General features: G+C 38.2%; 1 protein-coding gene across 2 annotated transcripts in view; it reads right to left on the reverse strand.

The window, feature by feature from the left end:
- Positions 1 to 23,055, reverse strand: part of MYRFL (myelin regulatory factor like) — a 44,585-nt gene that overhangs the window by 17,356 nt on the left and 4,174 nt on the right. The window contains exons 2-13 of one of the 2 annotated variants that reach the window (XM_054632089.2): positions 18,155 to 18,245; positions 15,119 to 15,186; positions 14,766 to 15,024; positions 13,871 to 13,962; positions 11,849 to 11,996; positions 8,482 to 8,677; positions 7,936 to 8,012; positions 7,309 to 7,419; positions 6,640 to 6,730; positions 3,650 to 3,850; positions 2,555 to 2,663; positions 1,989 to 2,098 (exon numbers count right to left, since the gene is read on the reverse strand). In XM_054632089.2, coding sequence (XP_054488064.2) covers positions 1,989 to 2,098; positions 2,555 to 2,663; positions 3,650 to 3,850; positions 6,640 to 6,730; positions 7,309 to 7,419; positions 7,936 to 8,012; positions 8,482 to 8,677; positions 11,849 to 11,996; positions 13,871 to 13,962; positions 14,766 to 15,024; positions 15,119 to 15,186; positions 18,155 to 18,245 — 1,553 coding nt within the window. Of the gene's footprint in view, positions 1 to 1,988; positions 2,099 to 2,554; positions 2,664 to 3,649; positions 3,851 to 6,639; positions 6,731 to 7,308; positions 7,420 to 7,935; positions 8,013 to 8,481; positions 8,678 to 11,848; positions 11,997 to 13,870; positions 13,963 to 14,765; positions 15,025 to 15,118; positions 15,928 to 18,154; positions 18,246 to 23,055 lie in introns of those variants that run through there. The other variant, XM_077178833.1, reaches the window with a different exon arrangement.

Here is a 23,055-nt window from a genome sequence, read left to right on the forward strand (position 1 = left end):
GAGATCAACAGCTCCAACCTGACAAAGAGACACAACACCAGCCAACACTCTACTTATCTGGATATAAACTTGGAATATGAGATAAAGTTCAAGGTCTCATCACCCGCCAAACTGAAAAAAAAAGAAAATGAAGCACTGTCCATTTACTATTCAAGCTGCTGAGCTATTCCGGAGCTGGGAGCTCCAGAAATTTAAATCAGATGTTCCACCTGAACAAGAAATGTTACAAATCCCTGCATTCAATATACATCTTAAACTGTTAGACACAGATCTCTCCTGATCCTGTCACCCCAAAGATCATGGAATTGACCTTCATATGCTCTGCCACAACTGTTAGGAGAAAGAGGAGAAAGCACAGATTCACCTGACCATATTAAAACACCAAAGTGCCTGTGAAGTAATCTCAGACCCAGATCTAGACAGGTAGTCAAGAAAATGATAAGTGGCAAGTAAGCCATTGTTGTAACAATCCACTCCTGCTTGGGCCACATACACAGCAGAATCACACCCTACAGGCATGAATAGAAAGTAGGCATTCTCCATTTGTAGATCACATCCTTGGAAGCACTGGCAAGCACCCTCCAGAGACCCAAGGTACAGAGAAAAAAGGGAACATGATGGGCCCAAATGGCAGTGCTGTGAGGCACTGCTGGAGTTGGTGTTTTATGTGATATTTCAGCAAGGAAGAGATATGAATCAAAAGCTCAATTCTCCAACCTAAACTTCTGCCAGGTGAAAAACCAGGCTACCCCAAAGAAATTTTGGAGGCATTCAAAAATGCAAATGATGCTACAGGTGTCATACCATATAATTGGAAGGCCTAAAGGGCAAAATTAACTTGGAGTCACCTACCAACACTGCTCTTCTACTAGCATAGAAATCAACTACAGGCTGGAACCCTGACCAAATAGAGTAAATTTTCTAAAAGTCTCCTTTTCCACAGTATCTCCAGAAGTGCTCTTTCCACAGCTTTTTTCAAGGTATCTAATTCATACTTCTTTTATATGGAATACAACCTAGAAGATTTAATTTAAATTATTTATAGCCTATCAAAAGATGACAAGTGACATGCAATATTTCTGTAGATATTTTCTCCAAGTTTGGTGGTGCAAATCTGTGTTTTCTACAGAAAAATGAAAGAATGCATTATGGTAATGAATGCAGGATTTTGTTCATGGTATCATCCAGACAAGACAAGGTCACCTTTCTCTAAAACCTCACTTCTCATTATCAGCTGCAAGTGGGAAAAAGCTGAAAAATGGTGTTTGACATGCAGTGAGCCAGCACTCAGCAGAGGGGCTGCCTTGAGACAAGTGCTGTCTGCAGCCTTGTGTGAGTGGACTCTGCGACTGACAGTCCCTTGCAGTGGTATTTCCACAGGAAAAGGAGGAGAAGAGAGCACAGGACAACCATACCTCAGCAGTGTTTCCAGCCTATGAGCATGGTAACTATTTTGTGTGCCATTTCATAGCATATGATTTTGAACCTAAAAAAAGCATTTCAGATTGCCAAAAAACCCCCCCACACACAGAGCTAGCACTTGGATTTGGTATGTAGAGGTTATACCAGGATAATAGTCAGGAAGTTTTTATTTAACAAATTGAATGACATCATTGCTTATTCACTTGTGGAACACTTAATTAACAGAAACACTTAAGCACAAAATAATGTTTTGGAGTACCACTTGTTGAACCAATGCTATGAAATCACTATCCACTTCTATTCAGAAAAGTTAGGGCTTTTGCTTTTTAACTGTATGTGTATATAGTATTGTAATCAGTTTTTAATATAGATACTTCTTGTTATTAAAAGATTCAGCCCTTTACTAACAGCTGGTCGTTCAGTTTTTCTCAATGATTCACTGAACACCATTTCTGTAACACATGTGGGGGGCTACAGCTTTTTATGGGGCACAGCATGCATTCACAGCTCCCCACATGAAAGAACAGTCTAAATACACATCCCCACTTTCTCCCTCAAGACCATACCTTGTCAACCATGAGGAAGTTTTCTATTTTTTCTCCATCATTACAAGCAACATCTCCAACTTCTCTAACAGCTTCAGGTAAAAGCCTCTTCACTTCCTGGGCTATTATTCCTGTTCAGGAGGTCAGAAAAACTAATGTCAGGAAACACACTGGTGTACCTGCTGACCATTCTAAAAACGACAGGCAAAGCAAAAAAACTATCTAGAATTTCTCTGTGGTAAGAAAATCCAGGGTGTCTGGTTTTCTTCTCCATTCCACAAAAAAAAACCCCAGGAGCCTTTAGAATTCTCATTTTTCTGCAGAAAGAACAAAATAGTTTGTAAGCACATACTTCATTCTCATTAAACTTCTGGAAAATAAACTTCCCATCTTTAAGAATTGAAACAGACGTTATAAAATTACAAGCAATACCTAATTTTGGCATTTTTATGCCACAAGAGATACACAACAGTGTGAAATTTCAGTAAACTAAAAAATGAGGATGAAATAGCAGGATATTAAAAGACACTATGGCCCAATAAATATCAGTAGATGTTAATGAAAAATGGGAAGAGCTGATTTTATACCTGTTTCATGGGTATCTTTTATTCCCATAACAGATGCAAATTCAGGCTTGTAGTCATATTCCACCAGCCTCATTTGTGTTATTCTTCTCAACTGCTCATTTGTGTCGACCTAGTTGGAAAAATACCAAGATTTACGTGTTGAAACATTAAGCATGGCATCTAGGACACCGCTGAGAGAGCAACTGGCCTGACACAGTCCTTTGGCCAATCATCACATACAAAAATACAGACAATCTTCCCATTCCCCACTACCAGAGTGCTGTTTGTACTGCCAGTTACCCCTCTGTTTGACAACTCCCAGCTTCCACAGAGAGCCTTCTCCAAAGTCTGTAGGTGATGGTTCTCAGAGCACAATGGCACATCTGCCTTCTTTAGGCCAGCATTTCAGCACAGCCAGGAAGGATAAAGGAGCTGCTCTGTCAGGATCCAGGACATCCCTCTGGCTGTCCTGAGTAGCCAAGACCCCTGTCAGTCCAAAATGCCTGTGGTTTTGATTATGACCCGTGGAGCAAGTTACCAGCCTTAGATGAAGATCTGCAAGCCACAAAAAATTAAGTAGAACGATAGTGAATTTATCAAAAGGTGAAAAAGTAGATTTTGGGGTTTTCTAGAATGGAGGTTCAGGGGGCAAGATGGAGGGATCTGGGCGTGTCCTGCCTTTCTCCTTCTCCTACTTGGCCTCCATCTTCTACTGTGATGTTGGCACTTTTAGATTGGTTTAGAGTAGAAGCTTACTGTCTAACATAGGTAATAGGTATTGGAAAGTAATTGTAAACATTGTATACAAAGTATTTAGTATAAAAAGATAACACTGCCCCGAAGGCAGGCAGAGTGCCTCTGACTGTCGTGCTGAGTGGACCTTGGCAGGACAGGAGAAAGAATTTTATAGATAAGATACAATAAACAACCTTGAGGCCTAGAAATGAAGAGCCCTGACTCTTTCTTCAAGCACCAGGCTGGGAAAAGAGACTTCCCAACTTTTCTCAGGGTCACTCTGACCAGCGAGAGATCCCGACAGCTCCACGTCTGGGAACAACGATCCATCCCCAGTGCTGCAGAGCACACAGAAGTGCCCTAAAGGCTGCCCTGCCTCACCTCCCGGATGTTCTGCTTGGCTCGGCTGTCAGAGGGGTGCATGACTCTGCCCATCACTTTGGCGTTCCCGCAGACCACCAGCGCTTCGTCCGGCGCGTCTGTGTTAATTCCGACGTGGCCGTGATAGGCTATGGTCTCTGGAGCGGCTCCTCGCTGCCACAGCACATCGCTGTCGTGCTCAAACTGCCCTGGGTTAGATGCCTGCAAGGAAATGTTTTAAATAAAGTTACAGTATGGCATAGATGCACTACTGTTTATTCTATTAGAAATACAGGGAAAATGAAAAGCCAGATCTTAAAAACTGAAATTGTATTCAACAAATTTTTAACACACTAACAGAAAAAAACAGAGTGGAGTTATTTCTAAGGGTTTCTGCTCACACTGCACCAGCCTCGTGCTTTTTTCCCTTGAATTCCAAAGAATTTGGAATGTCCAAATGTCCAAAGCTTTCCAAATTTTAATTTAAACATTATACCACATAACCATTCTTTATCTACCACAAAATTTTAGCTGAGACTGGAAATCAGAAAAGAGAAAGCAAGCCAGAGATTAAACACATGTGATTCATAAAATCCTCTGTATTGTTTTAAATTATTGAAAATGTCATGTCATATTGAAAATTTCATGTCAAGGAAACTTTTAAAGAACACCAATAAAACAACAGAATGAGTATAAAAAGAAAAGGCATTTAATTCCAATAGTTCATTTTGGGTTGTTTGCTGTTCTGGGTTTTTTTTTTTTTTAATTTGAATTCAGGCCAACAATCATGATAAAAAGAAGCCAGGCTTTCACAAGGCTTTGCCAGCTACAAGGCCTGGCACTGTGTACTCACCACTGTTTGTCACAATTAGAGCATGATCTGATAAGCCTGACAAGCACCACGCAGCTGGTAGCTTTGTTGTGTTGGAGTGTATAAAGGGCCAGAAGATGAGCTGCTTTTCCTCACAGTGCACTTGCATGGCTTTGCCACTTTAAGGTAGCCAGTGGCTGATTTGCTCTACCCTGACACTGAAGCCCTGTTAGACAGCAAGAAAATTTCTTTTTTTCCCTTCCATCTTTCCTGTTGATATTTTCACCACTTCAGACCTGTCCCTCTTGATCTTTCTGTCTTACTGCCTTCTTTTTCCTCTGTTTGAAATAGTGGCCAGGTTTGAAAAATCTCATTCCATGAATTCCTGTTCAAAACATGTCTCACATGCATTGAAGGAGCCCTCTTCATTGAAATTTCAAAAGAATATAATATTAAAAATTGTGGGAAAATGTAAATTTCTAAATCTTACATAAAAATATATATCTTGTAAAGTAACAAGAATGAGACCACTGTGAAAATTCAACAGAGTCCTCAAATTATTAATGATGTGATATCTGTAACACTGTCAGATCCAGAAAAAGAAAATCAGATGAAAACAGGATTGTGGAAATTAATGGACAAATAAAGGAAAATAACTATATAGGCAGGAATGATGCAAACACACTGCTTCAGCATCCAGCTGAAGCAAAAAAACCACAGCAGCAGCCAGGATGATAAAACTTCTCAGCCATGCAGAAAACTGCTGAACTCCACACATTGTTTTCAAGGTCTCTTCACAGCTCCACCCAGAAAGGAGCTCCAGGCCATAATACCCCCCAAAACCTAGCCATAACTACAGAAAGAGGGTTTATGGCACAAGAGGATGCTCAGATGAAAAAGGAGCCAGGACTGAAACCATCTGAAAGCCCCCATCTTCCTTTGGAAACCCCTGAGCAACACCCCACATGCTGGAAATTTGCCCTTTTACTCTCCCCAAACCCAAATGCTAAACCAGACCACAGCTGTAAGCCTAGGCAGATGATGGGCTGCCAAAAAGGATGCAAGCAATGGCCTGCACAAAACAATGCCAGGACTAAGAGCTTTTGACAGCCCTCAACTTTCTTTGGCAGCATCTTCCCAGCTCCACTTAAGACACCAGAGCTTTTGGTCTTGCTTGACTCCAAGCCAAAATGCTAAGCCTGTTCCTCTCCATAAGCCAAGGGCTAGAAAGAGTCCATGCAAACAAGAAGCAGCTCTTCAACAGACCCACATGAAAAAGTTCAGTGGACTGCAATTTTCCAGAGGCCCTCTCCATCTTTTGCAGCCCCACCACATGGCACCTTACATATTTCCCATCTTTCTAAGCTGTAAATTTAATATTCACCCTAGAAATAATTATAACTCCAGACTATGCCCAGTTCAAACATTAGCCACCACCTACTGATGACAAGAAAAAGGGGCCAGGACTGAAAGCTTTCAGCAGCCCCCACCTTTTCTTGGCAGTCGCTTTGCAATCCCACTCATTTTGGGACTCTGTGTTTTCTCTCTCTCCTAACCCCAACTCTCCATAGCTCTTGTTACACTACAGATCTGGGGTTTTTCTCTTTTCTGAGTCCAACTGTAGGCTAAAGCTGAGCACTAAAAGAAAAAATGTCTGTGAACCAGGCAAGTGAAAAATAACAGTTAAGAGAAAAGAGATTATTCTTCCTTTTGCTAATTTGAATCCTATATTACTACCATCAAATTGAGAGGTGGGACACTCTGGAAACACACTGGAAAAGTGAAGCTATGGGTCTTAAACTTCCTAGAGCTGCTTGTCCTTCTTTTCTTCATTTCTTTTTCCTTCTCATCCTCCTTGGAAACTAAGACTCTAGCTAATGAAAGCTTTTACAAAATTCCTGGGAAGTGAAGTAAATTGTTTCACTGCAAATAAAAAAAAAGTCTGGAAAAATCAAGTTATTTTGTATTGGAACTCATAACAAGCTTTATTTTTAAATCCTTCTATAGCACTACTTATAGCATTTTAAATTTCTGATAATTAAAAGATAACATACTCATACAATATGCAACTGTAGATTTTTTCCTCAATCTTTTTTACTCAGTGGTAACTTTTATCCCCAAGAATCACGACCCCTCAATCTCCTGTGAATATCAAAACAGTAAATACTTTTACATGAAAGCAATACAAATTTATACCTACCCTCACAATGATCTTTTCAGAGATATTTGCAGACAGTAAGTAGAACTGGTCCTGAGATACAGCATACAGTCCAACCACCAGCATGAAGTATCTAATTTAAAATTGATTTAATCAAGACAATAATTGAAGTAATTCTTTCTCACAGAAAAAATGTCTTAAATACAGCTGTTATTATTGATACAGAAAAAGACAGACAATGTTTTTTTAATGTGTTTCTTACAATATAAAATAAAAAGAATTTCCTTCACTCTTAAGAAATATGTTCTTACAAATCCCACAATTACTACAAATTAGCAAAGAATACAATAATTTAAATTAACAAATTTAAGTAATGAAGCTTCAAAGATGAAAGCCTTTCCTGCCTCAGAAGAAAATGGTCATTATTTGGGATTTTTTGCTTCCTGATTTTGTCAGCCATTATTCTAGCTATGATTTCCTGAAACTATCTCTAACCATGAGGATAAAATTAGGGGTATTTTATCCGCATATTATTCTGTGACTGCAGAGAAAGAGGCTTTTAAGAACATACCAAGTGTTACAGAAGTATTACAGAATTTGAAAAAAACCACAGATTTGATAGCAGAGATTTTTCACAAACATTGGCTCCTTTCTAAAGCAGACCTTCTCTTTTCTAATTCTAACACACAGGCCAACTAGCTATAGCAATACCTCTGATCAGGATTAGGTTTCCCCTTTTTTCTCATATTATTTGCTGTTGTTTCACTGAAATGCAGCCGTCCCAGTGTTACTTTAGTTATCTGGTCCCCTGGCAGATCAACTCTAAAACAGAAAAGAAAACAAGATCAGGGAAGTTAATATTTGGAGATCAGAAGAACAAACATTGATTCTGCCAGTGAGTTAAAAGCTCAAGAATGGCAGGGCTCCAGAGAGATGCTGCATGAGTGTTTCTGAGAGGCACTTCCCCTTAAAAAGCACTGTAAATGTATCTCATGGTCATATAGGGCAGGAACATTCAAAATGTTTTTTTAAGATTCAAAATGCATCTGTCATACAGTTCTAAGCAGTGTAAAAGAGTGTTTCTAGATGAATATAAATATTTTGGATAGCCATACTTAATACACCTGTAAAGGTGTATTGAAATTGAAAATTTCTCTTAATGAATTGTGACCAGGTATATATTACTACTGTGATTTTATGTGTGCAACCACAATGAAATCTGGATAAAAATCAGAAAACTGGCTTAGAGCTACTGTAAAATTTCAAGAAACAACTTGAAATATTCAAACCAATCATACACATTGAAACAAAATGGAATAATTTTCTCAAAAATCTTACTTAACAGGAGGAAAAGGTTTTTTGCTTCGATCTGATTGAGACTGTTCAATAGCAACTGTTTCATTTGGAGCTTCCACCTATAAAACAAACATAATTTTCAAAAATGACAAGAACATAAAGTTTTTAAACACATAAAAATTGAAATAGACATTAATAGGCAAATTGTGCCTAAAACAGTGAAAATGCACTCATTTCTAATGGAATGACATAGAAATCAATAGAGGAACTGACTGCTGATCAATTGATAATTGACATCTAATCTGAAGGCCCAAGTCTTTCTGCAGATGTAATTTGAAAGAGAAAAAAAATGAAAGTGCATTAATTTACAAAAGAAAAAATACTTTCTGAATCCAGACTGTTATTAGCTCATTCCATGTTCAAGCATAAGTGCAGATTCAATGTGAGAACAGAATCTACATAAGGTTGTTAGATGTTCTTGGTCAAAAGAACATCTAACATCTAACAATTACTAAGAAAAGAGTTCAATTATTTACCTCATTACATGGATAATTAAAAGTAATAATCTCAAAGAGAAGACACACTTGCCTTAATTCCATAAGCTTTCAAGTAATACTTTTCTATTGGTTTCCTCCCCTGCTGAGTTTTGACATATTTTGGATGTCCAGTGATTCTAATATGAACTGTGATTTGGAAATGATTCTTCTTTTGGCACACAAAGGCATCATCTGTTGTTGAAAAATTAAATCCTTTATCTGTGACAATGTGATATCCTAGAGCAGGTCTACAAAAACAAGAAGGAATGGCAACTTTAAGTACTGACATACTTAAGTGATAACTTGAGCTCCTTTTTTTTTAAATGTGTTGCAAAAAATCCATCTGATTTTTAGTGACAAACCTGGACTAAAAATACAATGTTACAATCACCAGTTCTACAGTATTTTCTTCTTAGACTGTCAAAGGTATAAAAATGAAAATACACATAAAATGTCTCCTAATTCTGGTCTGAAAACCAAATGTTTGCAAACTAGAGGTTGAGAGGCTTCCATAATCCTCACTTACAAACCTGATATAAAGGAACTCTGTGCACCTAAGAGCACAAACCAACCTTTTAGTAAATTCAATCATTCATTACAACAGTGCTACAAACCACAGTCTGCAGCTAGTGCTCCAGACAACAATGAGCTAATGAGCCAGCAAGACTCCCCACTTTGTTCACAAATTCCCACAGCAAGTGCTTCTGTAGAAGCTTCTGGGATTCCAATGAGGCTTTACTTAAGCTAAAAGAAAAGCTATCAGTACCAAATCTACAGCCTGACTTTATGTTGCCCATGCTACTCTGGCTAAAGCAACTCTATTTTATTTCTTCAAAGGGCAATTTTTCACCCAAAGAGAAAGAGTATTGTGTGTCTATGATTCACAGTAAAGGAAAGGTATCAAAAGGTCTTTCTTTTAGAGAGAGCAAACTCAGCATTCCAACGATGTTTCTAGTCCTCTGACTTAAGTGACGGATAATTCTGAAATAACTACATGGCAAGGTTCTCTTGTATAGACATTGGCATTTTTGTTAATGAAAGTTTGATTATGATAATCTCATATGATGCTACTGAGAACCTCTCATTAACACAATTACTGAAGATGGATTTTCATTACTCTTCCATTATTATTTGGAAAAATCAAAATGTACAGACTGCATAGGATATATACAGACCTTATTATTGTTTTATAAATTATGAACAGAAGTCCCCTTTCAAACAACTATCAATTACCTGGGATAGGGAATAAAGAGAAAACTACTTTGGAATTACTTTGCAACTACTTCAAAACTACTAAGTTACGTGTTACTTCATATTTAAAATTATAATGAAGATTCTACCATCTCCTCAAATCATCATTATTAAAGAAGTAAAACTTACTGAGTTTTTCCTACAATGGGTATTTTTAAATTTATTTATATAGGAAATGAGCATATTTCATAGTAGGGAAACGAGTAGTTTTTCATATTTAGGTTTCAGCAAGGTCATTAGCTGATATTCTTTATGCAATTTCAGGCTATTTTCCTACACACAGGCAAACAGCTTGAGAAGCAAAATTACAAACGCCCACATCTCCGCAAGTTGCAGTGTTTGGACCAATGGCTCCCAAAGAGCAATTTCATATTATAACTTTCTGAGTGTGTCATTTATAGTAAATAAGAACAAACATATATTTATTCCTAGTCCACAAAGAATGATGAGTCATACCAAGCAGTACAGCAAAATTTGGAATAACTTTTATGTTGTAATAGATTGTGTTGTAATAGATATTCCTGTCACACAAGCATCCCTACTAGAAATATGCTTCAAGTTCCTCTTTCTGTTCAGAATTTAAGTCTTCAGACATCTTTGGGACAGAGCACTACCAATATCAGGGGCCAAGAATCTGGCAAGCAGACACAACGAATGGGAGAATTAATGGTAGAGTAATCTTTCCTAATTAATCCACCTCAGCTAACAGCATTTTTGTTGTGAAAATGAAATAATTAAAATGTTCAAGTACTGTATGAATAAAATGGAAAATAATAATTAACCTGAGAAATACCATTCAAATGGGTACAGCAATTTGAAGGCATGGGATCAATTCATCTACACTAAGCAATGAGAAGCATGTGAGTGTTTTGAGGCCAACAGAATACAGGATCCCTACTCAGAAAATCTGTGCAATGTGCTGTACTTACAGTGCATCTTGAAACATGAGCACTGCCATTGACCTCACTTAGAAGTAATACTGACTTCCTCTGCAAATGACACCTCAGTCCCCTCTCACAATAATAATGGCAACAGAGTGTGTATTGGAATATTCTATTGCTAAGCATCACGTAATCTTTCACAAAGAAATGTGTCTGGAACCTTAATTTTAGGTGTATGGGAAGCAACAAGTAACTGGGTAGTGGCAGGAGAGCAATCTCCCACCATCAGCACACAGCCCTCATGCAGTCATTGACTGAAAGTGCAACCAGGAGTTGGAAGCCTTCATTTAGAGTGAATGCTCATATCACAAGTTCAGCTGGAGGTTTCTGGGTCCATCCAGCTCCCAAGGAGTGTAACAGTCTGCTCTCTTGTCATGTCAATCACTACCTGAGGAGAAGGGTTGTGTGGGGCATAGTAAGATGTGCAATGCCCCTATCCCCCTGTGCAAACAGGGAACATCAGTGTCCAGCAATGACACTGATATACACCCAGACCCCATGAGACATTTTGGCAGGTTAGGCGAGAGGAGCATTAAAATTTACTGTGCTATGTAAGTCCCATGTAGACAGTGACAAATTTTTTGCACCAATCCTGAAGAACTAACCAGATGCTGTAGAAAAGGGTTAATTTGTTAAAAGGGTTCATATGCTAAATATTAGAATGGAAAAAATCAGGAATGTAAAGTGAATTTGGAATTACCTTTTCCAGATCATGTGCCAAAAAAAAAATTATTTACAGTTTGATTAATACAGCAAAAATCTACATCTTTGACTGAACAGCTGCATGTCACCCACATATCTATAATTATTAAGACTTAAGTTGTATAAGCCCAGAAGTAGTACTGATAATGTCTAATGTTTTCCTTTAATATTTTAGGCCACTAGAGGGAAAAGTGCCATATGCTTCATAATTACTTGCCCCAATGCATTTGACAAAATAAACAAAAGTTACCAGGTATCTCAACTCACTTTTCGTTTGCCTCTAAATCACTGAAGGGAAATCAGAAAAACTGGCATTAATTTCAACCAGTGTTTCAAGTTCAATTTATCTGATATACCTGCAAGTTCATATTTCATCATACCTGTTATACTTCCTTCTCTGTTCTTATTTCCAATAAGAACAAGGGATGCCAAATGTATCATTTATTCCTACAAAACTACAACAGATAAAAAGGGGAAAAAAGGCAGAAGAAACCATTTTTTTTAAGGGCAAACATCAGTGCTTACAGTTTTTCATAATTAGAGTCAAATAAGCTGCTCCACTGAGAAGTTTGATATGGTTGCCATGTAAGAGCTTGACAGTATTTTTCCAAAGCTGCATTCTGTCCATCACTGTCATATTCTTGCACTTCAGCAGCACAGTCCTTTAGAGTTGCTGTGGAGAGATAGTGATAATTCAGTTATTTCTTTTGGGACTAGCAAAAAATCCTGCATAGACATTTTTACAAATATATTTACATAAATGCACATATATTTAAATCACAAATGCATTGCATATATGTTTAAATGTGATTAACCTCTGCAGTTATTCCCCAAGATTGTGTTATATTCTCTTGCTCTAGGAAATAAATTTTTCAGCCTTCCTGATTTGCAAAACAAATGTTTGATTGACATGACAAGTAGTACTTTCTATTTTTATTCTCTCCAAAAGGATGAATAGTTTCCTTCAGGGGAGGGGGGAAGCAGGAAGAGAAGGAAAGCTAAGAATTCTACTGTACATGTGCAACACTGCAAGAAGCAATTAAGCAAAATAATTGCATTTGTTTCTCACTTCCTCTACCACAAGTTTGAATTGAAGAATATACTACAGGAGGCACAGTTTTCCAATAGCAAGCACATTCACCACTACATCTGGTCCATCTCCTTACTGCTTTCTGCCTATACATCAGAGAATTCTTTGACAGACAGGGTGAACCCCTATTCTCTGAGATATTATACATTTTATGAAGACAGAGAAGAATGTGATAAGAGAGACAGATAAATAGAGTGCAGTAAGGAGAGGAGAAAATCTGTCATTGAGCATATAACAAAGATCCATCCACAGCCAGCAACAGCATAGTAAAACAGTCTTCAGAATGACTTCAGGACGAAGCTTCATTTGCAAGTCCCTGCTTCTGACATACAGCAAAGAGAGATAGATAGATAGATAGATAGATAGATAGATAGATAGATAGACAGACAGACAGACAGATAGAAAAACACCACAGTAAAGAAATTCACACCCCACTTCTAAATTATCCCCATGCCATTTCCACCCATATCTCTGTTCTTTTTCCAATGCATGTGTCAGTGAGATTTTATTAAGAACAACACCCAAAGAAAGCTTGTTTCAAAGCTATATATTTCAGTATTAAAATCAGCAAGAGCAATTTCAGATATAGAAGTGTCTGCTTGTCTTCTATTTTCAGCAGTGGTTGACTTAGAGGACTAGTCACAATCAAGAAACACTGATTAAACAAAATCAAAAATCTTTAAACAAAAATACCAAAGAAAAGTAACTTACTAAATCCAGTTGATACTTATTAAACATGTTCTAAAAGATTGATTTAATCCTGACAAATAACTTACTCTGAAGAAATAACAAGGGACTCAGATTTTTCACTAACAGACATGGGTAAAATTCCTCAGGTAAACTGGTCATTACAAACTGTTCATTCAGAGAGAGCCTCACACTTCACAGAAGCTGATTCATTTCTGTACATACCTAATATGGTTTTTTGTATCAATCAGTATGAGCTTATTTTTTTATCTTGATAAAACAATGAACCAAAGCAATATGGGCAAGGTGGGAAAGAGCATGCTGCTTTTACCAAGCTTGCTTATGCACACACTTTGTAGAAAACAAAACATGGAGTGAAGGAGATAATGGGAAATGGCAATTTCTTTGCTCATCCACCCCACTAATTGCCTGTTCAGCTGACCCAAAATTGTTTATTTGCCCAGTCAAGTTAGTGCCAAGCAAAGTAAGCCAAATATATTACCATCTCTGTAGTGGAGGTCTGCATATGGAAACAGGCAGAATGTTCTATCAAGAAAAGCCTCAGGAAACATGAACCTCTAATGCTCTTTTCTCTTGGCCAAATAGAAATAAATCCTGGCTCTCCAAAAAGGTAAATTCCTCCAAACTGGGTAGTGGAGTACAGACCAATAATACCATTACATTTTCTGAGCCAGCAGGAGCTGGGCTCCTCAAGTATTCACTTGTCTATGGCATAAAACACTAAATTTCCTCTTCACACACTTGCTCACCTTGTCTGGAATCCTGAGACTGCACTGGAGAATCAATCCCATCTCCTAGTAATTGGGAGAGCTTCCTTTTTTTGCTTGATGCTGCAGAAATACTTTTGTGAAAACACATGTTGCATTACTCCTTTATAAGTTTAAACATAGATTTTACAGAATCATAACAAAAGAACACCCAGGTACCTCTTGGTACCTCTTATCTCATTATAACTGCACTGTCATGCAAATTCTGATTTGCTCCGGGAGAAGACTTTTGGTGGGTTTTTAAAACTGAATTATCCAATTTTTTCCTTCCAAAACGTCTTCTTTTTTTTATTTCACACAAATAAAGAAGTTGATTCCATTAAAAAATTTATACAGTGCATCAGTGGCAGGGTTTTAGTTTCCTGACATTTGCATTAAAATTACAGCTTTTATCTTGAATAATTTTCCTTTTTACTAGCTAATGTTAAAATACCAGAACATTTAAAATAATTGAGCATGCAGAACACATTGGTGGGTTAATATGGCACATAGTATACAATACTGCTTCACTTGCTTACATAGATATGAAAACTCCTTTCTCTCATGTTATTTCCCAGAACACTTACAAGATCCTCATGCACAAATCTCTACAACAAGTATTGAAAAATACCTCAATATTTTTATAATCCAGTCATGGAAAAACCTGTTGATTTCTCATTAGCCTTCTACTGTTTTAAAAATTGAAATGCACTACTACTTCCCATCTAAACCTCAATCAAGGTATTTTAAAGAACCCTCAACCACAAGTGTCTCAAAAATGTCTAAACACTGCCATCCTGTGGAAAATCCTACACCCACAGGGACTTAAAACCAGTCTTAAACCAGTTATATTGGCTTTTGCATGTCTCACCCATTGCATAAAAGCTCTATCATTTACCCAGAAATCTGAGATGCATTAGGCTGGAAGTATGAATAATTAAAACCCGAACAGCTGGAGGATGTGGAATGATTCCATGGAGGCACAGCATTTTCTGTCTTCAGGCAGCAGCCTTGGGAGATGGTGCAAGGATACCCCGTGGCACTGGGGTCAGGGTAGGTCCCCATGAACCTGCAGGGAAGCTTGCTGGGTGCCCTGACAGATTGGCATGGGAGAGGAGGCTGCAGCCCACTGGGCCACACAGCATCACACCATGGGGCTGAGAGAAATAAACAGAGAAGAATATAAGAACAAGGAAGAGGAGCTGGAGATCTTCCTACAGGCTTGGGAGAGGCCAAATTATTGTCACCTACTTTGTAGCTGTGGTGGGGAACACGGTTCTGAGCCAGAGTCCGGTGGGGAGTCTGGCAACTGGCTTTGCCTGAGGATCAAAAAGAAATTTTAATTTCTTCTGGAACAAGACACAGAAGACAACAACAACAAATGCTGAAAGCAAGTGGAGGGGGACCACCAGGCTACTGACAAGGGTCTTCAGGAAGCATTGCTCACCATGTGTGCTGCCCCTTCTTACAGGAGCAATGTCACCTACACTTCATCAGACCATCTCCTGTGGCTCTCTGCCGTGAAGGAAGACCCAATCCCCATCCCTTCTCATCCAAATCCCCCCTTCACAACCTGCTCATTTCAATCCTCCTTCCCATGAGTGGTTCTTCAGTTACCTCCAGGCACGTCAGTGGCTCTCAACATATGGCACTCACAAGGGATTTAAGCCCCATTCTCTCTAAACTAATGGTTAAAAATCTGTGGCATCTTCATCTCTCTTAAGGAAGAGAAAATCCTATGCCATCTTGCTGCCATTCAGAGGAGCTACAGAGGCTTCCTCTGTTACAATTAGGAATAGATGGAGGTTCAAGAAATGTTTTCTCAATCCTTTCCTATGAATTGTCAGCTCAAACATTGCTCTGAAGCCTGATCTGAAACACAAGTCTTAAGGTGCTTGTTAGGTTAAAATTGCAGCAGCAGAGGAAGGATAACAGAAATCTAATGAGAAACAGCTCCTGTACCAAAGCTGAGTGCTCTCTCAGAAGCTGAATAAAATAAAATTCCTCGAAGAGACACCCTCATATGTATAAAAGGCATGTTCACACACACAGAGCAAATATTTTCAAGCATCAATGGAAAATTTTCACTCTATTGTTGCTACTGCAGGTTTTATATTTCTGAGTTTGGATAGCATTAAAGAGAGCCGTTTCATTTTTGGCTACTGCCTATTACTTTTGACATCTGCTTGAGTATTTCTTAATGGCATTGCTACTGGTCTTCTAACATGTTATGTCCACAACCCTGCATTTTGGGTTAGCTTCAACCACATGGCTCCTCTTTAAAAATCAATTCTAAAATTCCACATTAGAATATTCTTTAATTTCCTTCAAAATAGATTCTCTGATGCTTTTAAATATCATGATTACAACACTCTAAACCTTGTTTTCAACTTTGAATAGTTAGTAAATATTTCTTTTTTCTTTTCCCTGTGGGATATTAGATCCATATATACTGAATTCCAATTGTGCTTTGTAAAATTTTAAAAGATACATACATAAAAGTCTAAAACTTCCCTTCTGCACATTCAGTTCATATTCTGGCTTCAAATGTTGCCTTGGTACTTGATTTCTGCTTTAAGGTAGATTATTTCAGTAAAATAGAGAGACAGATGTTTCTAGGAGAAAGTATTTATGAAGTTAAGAGGTAGTAGGGATATATCTCCAAGTTAGAATTTTACTGAAACTGATACTGTGCTTTTTGAAGGAAAAGAAAATAATCTGTAGTTTAAATTATTCTACATTACAAACATAGTATATCAATGAAATGCCCGCTCAGCAAAGGACATGGCAACCCTTTTTCTCCTTTCACTGATAATGTGGAAGGTATTATTGTGGCAAAAGATGAGGAAATCACATGGTGCTTCACACGTAATGTAAGAGAAGAATAAATGTAATGCTGATGGCCTTTCTGATGCAAGATGATCTTTAATGGAAATTTCAAGGTACACCCAAGACCTTGGTGGTAACAGCACCCTTTTCATTGCACATGACGTTATGGAGTTTTGCATTTTCTATGTATATATGGAGGCTTTTAATATTTTTCTCCTTTGAAGTATTTTGACATGTTTCTTTATGCTATTCTATTCTGTTTATGCACAAATTTTCTGCACTACAGACAAATGCTTAATAATTTGACCTGTACAGATCTAATGATTCAGTAAATGTTCTTAATCCCATAAATAACAAAATAGAACTCTAGTGTAAGTGTAAAATCCTGTACAACCTCAAAAACATAATAGTTTTACAGATGTTTTTCTTGCATGTAAGTACTTTGTAGCACTGTAACTATAATATCAACTTACTTAATCTACATAATAGCATATATATATACATTTACATTTTGGATATACTTTATGTATAAAAACAAAATAATAACATTTTTAAGTTGTCATACAGGAATTCAATAATCTTGTTAACCTACAACACATTTAGTCACTCTAAAAATAAAAGTTCTGGATTTTTACATACAATCTTCTCTTCATTCTTCTTTACTTTTTTACTGTGGGCAAAGAGAATCAATTCATTATTCATTATTTAGAGCAGGTAGGAGCCTATTTGGCTCACTTTAAGTAAACGTGCTGCTAAATCTGTCTAGAATGAAAACTTCAATGTTTAATTATTTTTAAAACATCCCTTCTTGCTCTGCTTCTTGGCAAGTGCGAGTGTCGCCCTATTAACAGTATTTTGCCTTGAACAACAATCATCTGACAGTTGTCTAGATGAAAGATTTGGTGTTTAAGACTTTGATAGATCTATACTACATAATTTTCCACCCCTGACCATAAGCCTTCACACTATGTATCCTTTGATAGTTTTAAAGTTAGTCTCAAAAGAGACTGATGGACACTTTCTGTTCTAACTAAGTATTAGAGTGAAAACTAGCTCTGCTTCCTTCAAACTGGGGGACTCCTGTTATTCTCTCAATTTATTATACAGTAGTCTCACTTTTATCACTTATTCTGTACATAAACAGTAAATTAGCACTTACAGGAACGTTAAAGTAACAGCTCTGCATTTAATGTCACAATTAGCTCAACAGTTGTGAATCAACTCAGACACTATTATCACTCATTCCATTGAACAAGAAGACTACCATATTTCCATTACTGGCTGTAGTTCATTTTTTCTAAGTCCTCCTATGCAGCTTCAAGAAACAATGCCAAGAGAGGCACAATCCCCTTGAAACTCAGATTGCATCATGGCATAGATAAATTGTTTTTATCTACTAATAAAACAATTCAAGAGCTGTGGCTAAGGAGAGGAAGTACATTTTTCTATAATACTTACAAAGTTCCAAACTCTATGTCACTACTAATGAATTCTTCCAACAGGCTTGTATCCACCATTGGATTTTCCAAGGCTCCATGGACATCTTGCCCTAAGGTTAAAAGTAAAAAAGAGAGAGAAATTCAGAGGGCATTGTCAGTGTTTTAGAATAAGTGATGCTGCCAATGGTCCTACACAAAGGAAAACCAAATCTGTCCTGTCTCATGTGTAGCAAAAGTGTTATTCTTCTGGTTTAGTCACTCTGGGAAAAAGGATGGTGAGAAATGCAGAGTAATTAACAATGTGCAGGGGCACTGCAGATTACAGTGCAGCACCAGGCAAACACCACTGAATGCATGGCATTAAGGCTTCAGGGAATTACTACAGCAGGAGGATGAAGGACCCCAGTCTGCAACTGAGAAAAAGGGGTTTGAAGATAGTTTCCAACCTGTTTACATTGAGGTCTTAACAGTTTTTTGGATTGAAGCTCAGATATTGTCTTACACAGATCCACTTGGTGCATTAGTACTCACAAGTACTACAATGAATTTCTGATCTAAAACTCCATTTAAAAATCCACCATCTGAGTTTAAATAAAGCCTGAATAAAGCTTTTAAAATGTTTGATTGGTAGCTTCCTTTTATTGTAAAAAAACCAGCCCACTAACATGTTAAATGTATTAGCGAATAGAAAAGTTCAGTACTTTGTCCTGTGTTGCTTAGTAACTGAAGGCTATAAACAGATTTTATGATTATAAAGTTTCCGGAATTCATGACAACTTTTGTAGAAAGTCAACGGGCACTCATTAAAAAACCCAGCCAAACAGCCCTACTCTGCAGGCTCCCCGCCTCTGCAGCAAGCCTTCCATAAATACAGGTGTGGCCAGTCAGAATGCAAACAAGATAAGGGCCTTGACATTCCTGCTTGAGCTGCAAGTGCTTCTGTCCCACTTCACACATGACAAAATGGACCAGCCCACAGAGCCAGAGATGTGAGGCTCAGCCTAGGGTCTGACACCAACCATGTCCCCCCAGCTCGGCAGCAGCATGTGAAAACACAAAAGGTTAATCTCCGCCTCTGAGCCAAGGAGTAGTTACTGCCTTTGGTGCATTTGCTGTCTTCTCACTGTACTACCTTGCATAGGACACTTACCCTAATATATCTTCAGTTCCTTCTCTGATGTCTTTGTCTGATACTGTTCCTTCTTGATCCAGTGTTTAGAAAGGACATTCATGCAAGCAGAATCTAAAAATCCACCACCTTGCACAGGATTCCCTCAATACATAAATCCAATCTGCTAATAAATATTTCCCAAATTGCTTTGTGGTCGTAGATTAATCTAGTTATTGTTTACTTGTTGGTGCTGTAGCCTTAATTTTGACTGCCTTTCACTGGGGGATAGCAACTTGGAGGTGTGCTACTGATAGATCCTTGCATCTCAATTTATTGATGATGTATACAAAACTGTCCCATGCACACCAGAGAACAGATTCAATAGGTGCTGCCCACTAGCTTATCTCAGCAAACCTGGAACACACAAAGTCTGGAAGGAGCAGCAGATCGCTTTGCAAAACCAGCTAGAGAGTGCAAAAGAGACTGGGTTTCCTTAGCAGCCTTCCTCAAACCTGTTGGATTCTCATCCTTTCATTCTTCATGTCTGAATGTAGGGTCCCCCTACCTTGAATTATAAACCTTTCTCCTTTTACTAACATAGTCCACAGGAAAATGATTCTCTTCTCTTCTCCTTCTTTTACCCCACCTGTTTTTCCTGTTCAAACCACCAAACTCTCATGAAGAATGATAAACTTTGATTACTAACTTGAGGCCAGAAGTCAAATACAAAATGTTTTTCCTGTACCATACAACCAAGAATCCTTTATTTTGACCAAGATCAGAGACAGGCTCTTTTGAATCAAAGAATACAGCTCTAAATCAAATATGGACAAGGCCTTTCAAGTGGACATCCCAGAGTTCAGAGATTAGCTCTGTTGCTAAGTGATGATAACAGAAATATCTATCATTTCTGCTTAATCTCTCCACTTTGCATGAACAGCTAAATGGCAAGGAGGAGAATAAAAGAATAAGCAGTGCCGGGAGAGGAAGGAAGTACACCAGGAAGACAGGCCACCACTAATGAATGTTTGTGACGCAGGTACATGGAAGAGTGGGCACATTCTGCTGCCCTGTAGAACTCTGTTAATGTACTTTCCAGGTCAGTGGCATCACATGCTAGCATCTGTTTCAGCAGAGAAGGACCTCTTGCATCATATGCAAATTTATTTTAAATGGTGGCATCCATTTCACAGGCATTTGATCACAGTAAGTACTTAACAGATATGGGCACCAAGCAAGACAGTCACTCACCTGGATGTTACATGCTTGTGAGAGCAGGGAACTAACTGTGTGTATATGGCAGGACAAGCCCTGCAGTGAGGCCTCTGTGAAGCACAGAACCATGCGCCTGGCTAAGAGCTGCTGGAGGGTATGTGGAGTCAGCAGCCTCAATCATCAGCTTGGCTCTGCTTGCAGTTTAGTTTATGCTGCAATATGCCCAGAAGTCTCTGGAAGAGTCTGCACTGAGTGACACATTCAACTTTGGTGTCACTGTGCAGAGGACTACCAGCTACGCAACAGATGAAGATGAAAGGACAAGGCAGTGCCATGGCAGGGAGTTCACACACAGATGTTTGCAGAACACACACTGCAGTCACAGCACGCATATGATTATATATTTTTCTCATTTCTTCTTAAGCTTGATACTTCTGTTGTTTTGTCCCCAAGTCTAAAACCTGTCAGTAGTACCACTGTCTTCTGTTTCCTGTCCATTCTCACCTAGCCTGTCCCTAATACCCAGCCACAGGCTCCCAAGAAGAAGTATGAATTCCAGCCTATTAATTTGACAGTTACTCTTTGGCAGACATCTCCTTCTTTCCTCCAGACATGAGGCTCTCATCACCTGGCTCCTCAGCTTGACTCTAGGGTCCTGTGACCAAGTCTCAATCCCTGAAAAACCTACCTTGATCAATTCTCTGAACACTTTCATGTAGCCTTATGTATAGCTGCATTTAAATCAGCTGCCTCCTTTTCACTGGTATCTAAATGGAAAGTGAAGGATGGGGGACAGAGAAATAGTATTGACTAAAAATCAATACTAAACTAATAATTGCCTGACATTAGAAGAGGATGCCAGGAAGCTCCTAGCCAAGTCCAGCTATCCATAGTAAGATCAGTGTTAAAATATCACCTATTTTACACATGAAACAATCCTTATATACCAGCTCAAGGGGTAAAAACAGCACAGAGAACATGGTCAGTGATCAGTAATGCTTGTTGAACAGACAAATTGAAGTTTGCTACAAAGCCTTGCAACTTGAGGGATGTGTTTCTGCTTGAGAAGTAATAACTGATTTCCACCTTAAGACACCTTACCATGAAAATAAGTATTTTTTTACAAAAAGAGGTTTCAGCACTTTATGAGCTCCACTGTACAGGCTTAATGGCTGAGCTGAACCTCATTGACTTACACTAACATAAGTATTACTTATGGGGCTTATAGGCCCTTCTTTCATGGTAATGGACTCCAAGACTGGTTGCCATTTAAATTGTGTACAAAAGTCCAGCTCAATATGACTGGAACAGACCTGCTGTCATTGACACAAGCTGCAGAGCTACAGGGTTGTAAGTATAAACCAGCTGCAGCCAGCCAGGAGGTATCACAGCCTAGGTTATTCAACTTCAGAAAGACCTGTTACTCCAAATTGTAAGGAGCGAGTTTGTATTAAGACACACTTTTTTCCCCAAAGTAACATTTTCTATAGAAACAAATCTTATAACAATATTTTATATTTTTCATTTCATCTTTTATTCTTTCAAACTCTCATCCTTAAAATGATATGTGGCACCCCTGAGGTTTCAGTGTTTTGTATTTTAAGGGCATGTTTCTTCAGTGGCTTCATTATTTACCACAAACTCTAATCTATGTTCCATGTTACCCATGCAGAAGTATGAGTACACAGAGAGCAGATGATTCCACTAAGGAAGAGATTTCTTTGGATCACAGACAAAACACATGCATTTCAGACACCTCAGAGTACCTTACAACAGAAAAGACCAAGTTCAACAGTAACTAGGCTGACCTTCTACCAGATCTCTCTCATTGATAACATCAGCAAGAACAGATTGTTCTGCCACACACAGGTGGAAGAGCTAATCAGGAGCTCTGACCTTCCCTTGACAAATAGGAACTTAGGGACTCTAAAATGCAGAATGTTTTAATTATAAATATTCATTTCAACAAGAATAATAGGAAAAAAACTTGCATCAAAGATGAGATCTCTAATGTGCAAGTGAAATGAAACAGAAAAAAAAATCAAGACTTCCCAGCAACACTAGACAAAAGCCATTTACTTGAATGAGAAAAAGCCATGGTCAAATCCCAGAGTCATATCTAATCTAAAAGTTCTGTCAACTATTCAAAGAAGTGATCGCCAGGAAAACAAACATTATCTCACTTTCCTTGAGAAAAAATCCTGTTTCAGACTGTCCCCTCACAATACTGCAGATGCAATTTTGTCTTACTAGTGAGTCTAAACAAATATGGACTGTAAGGAGCTAAAGCACAGGGCGGAGGGGACTCTTTTCATTCATGAATTTCAAATAATTTTATCAAGCAGATCTATAGATTCATTAACTGCCAGCTGATGCGTTTGTACGCCCAAACTGAACCACTGAGGAACCACTCAGTAGCACCATTCTCCACTTGATATCACAAGATCCAATTTTTCTTAGCCTTGAAAAACCATGTTCTAACACTGCTATGAATAATCACAGAGACCACCAAATCAACACTAGCAATTTATGACTCTTGCTTCATGAGGTTTTGCCTCATTGAGGTGTTACAAAGCCAGCCCACAAGCTCTAGT

The sequence above is a fragment of the Agelaius phoeniceus genome, chromosome 5, assembly GCF_051311805.1.
Source record: "Agelaius phoeniceus isolate bAgePho1 chromosome 5, bAgePho1.hap1, whole genome shotgun sequence".
Taxonomy (NCBI): Eukaryota; Metazoa; Chordata; class Aves; order Passeriformes; family Icteridae; genus Agelaius; species Agelaius phoeniceus.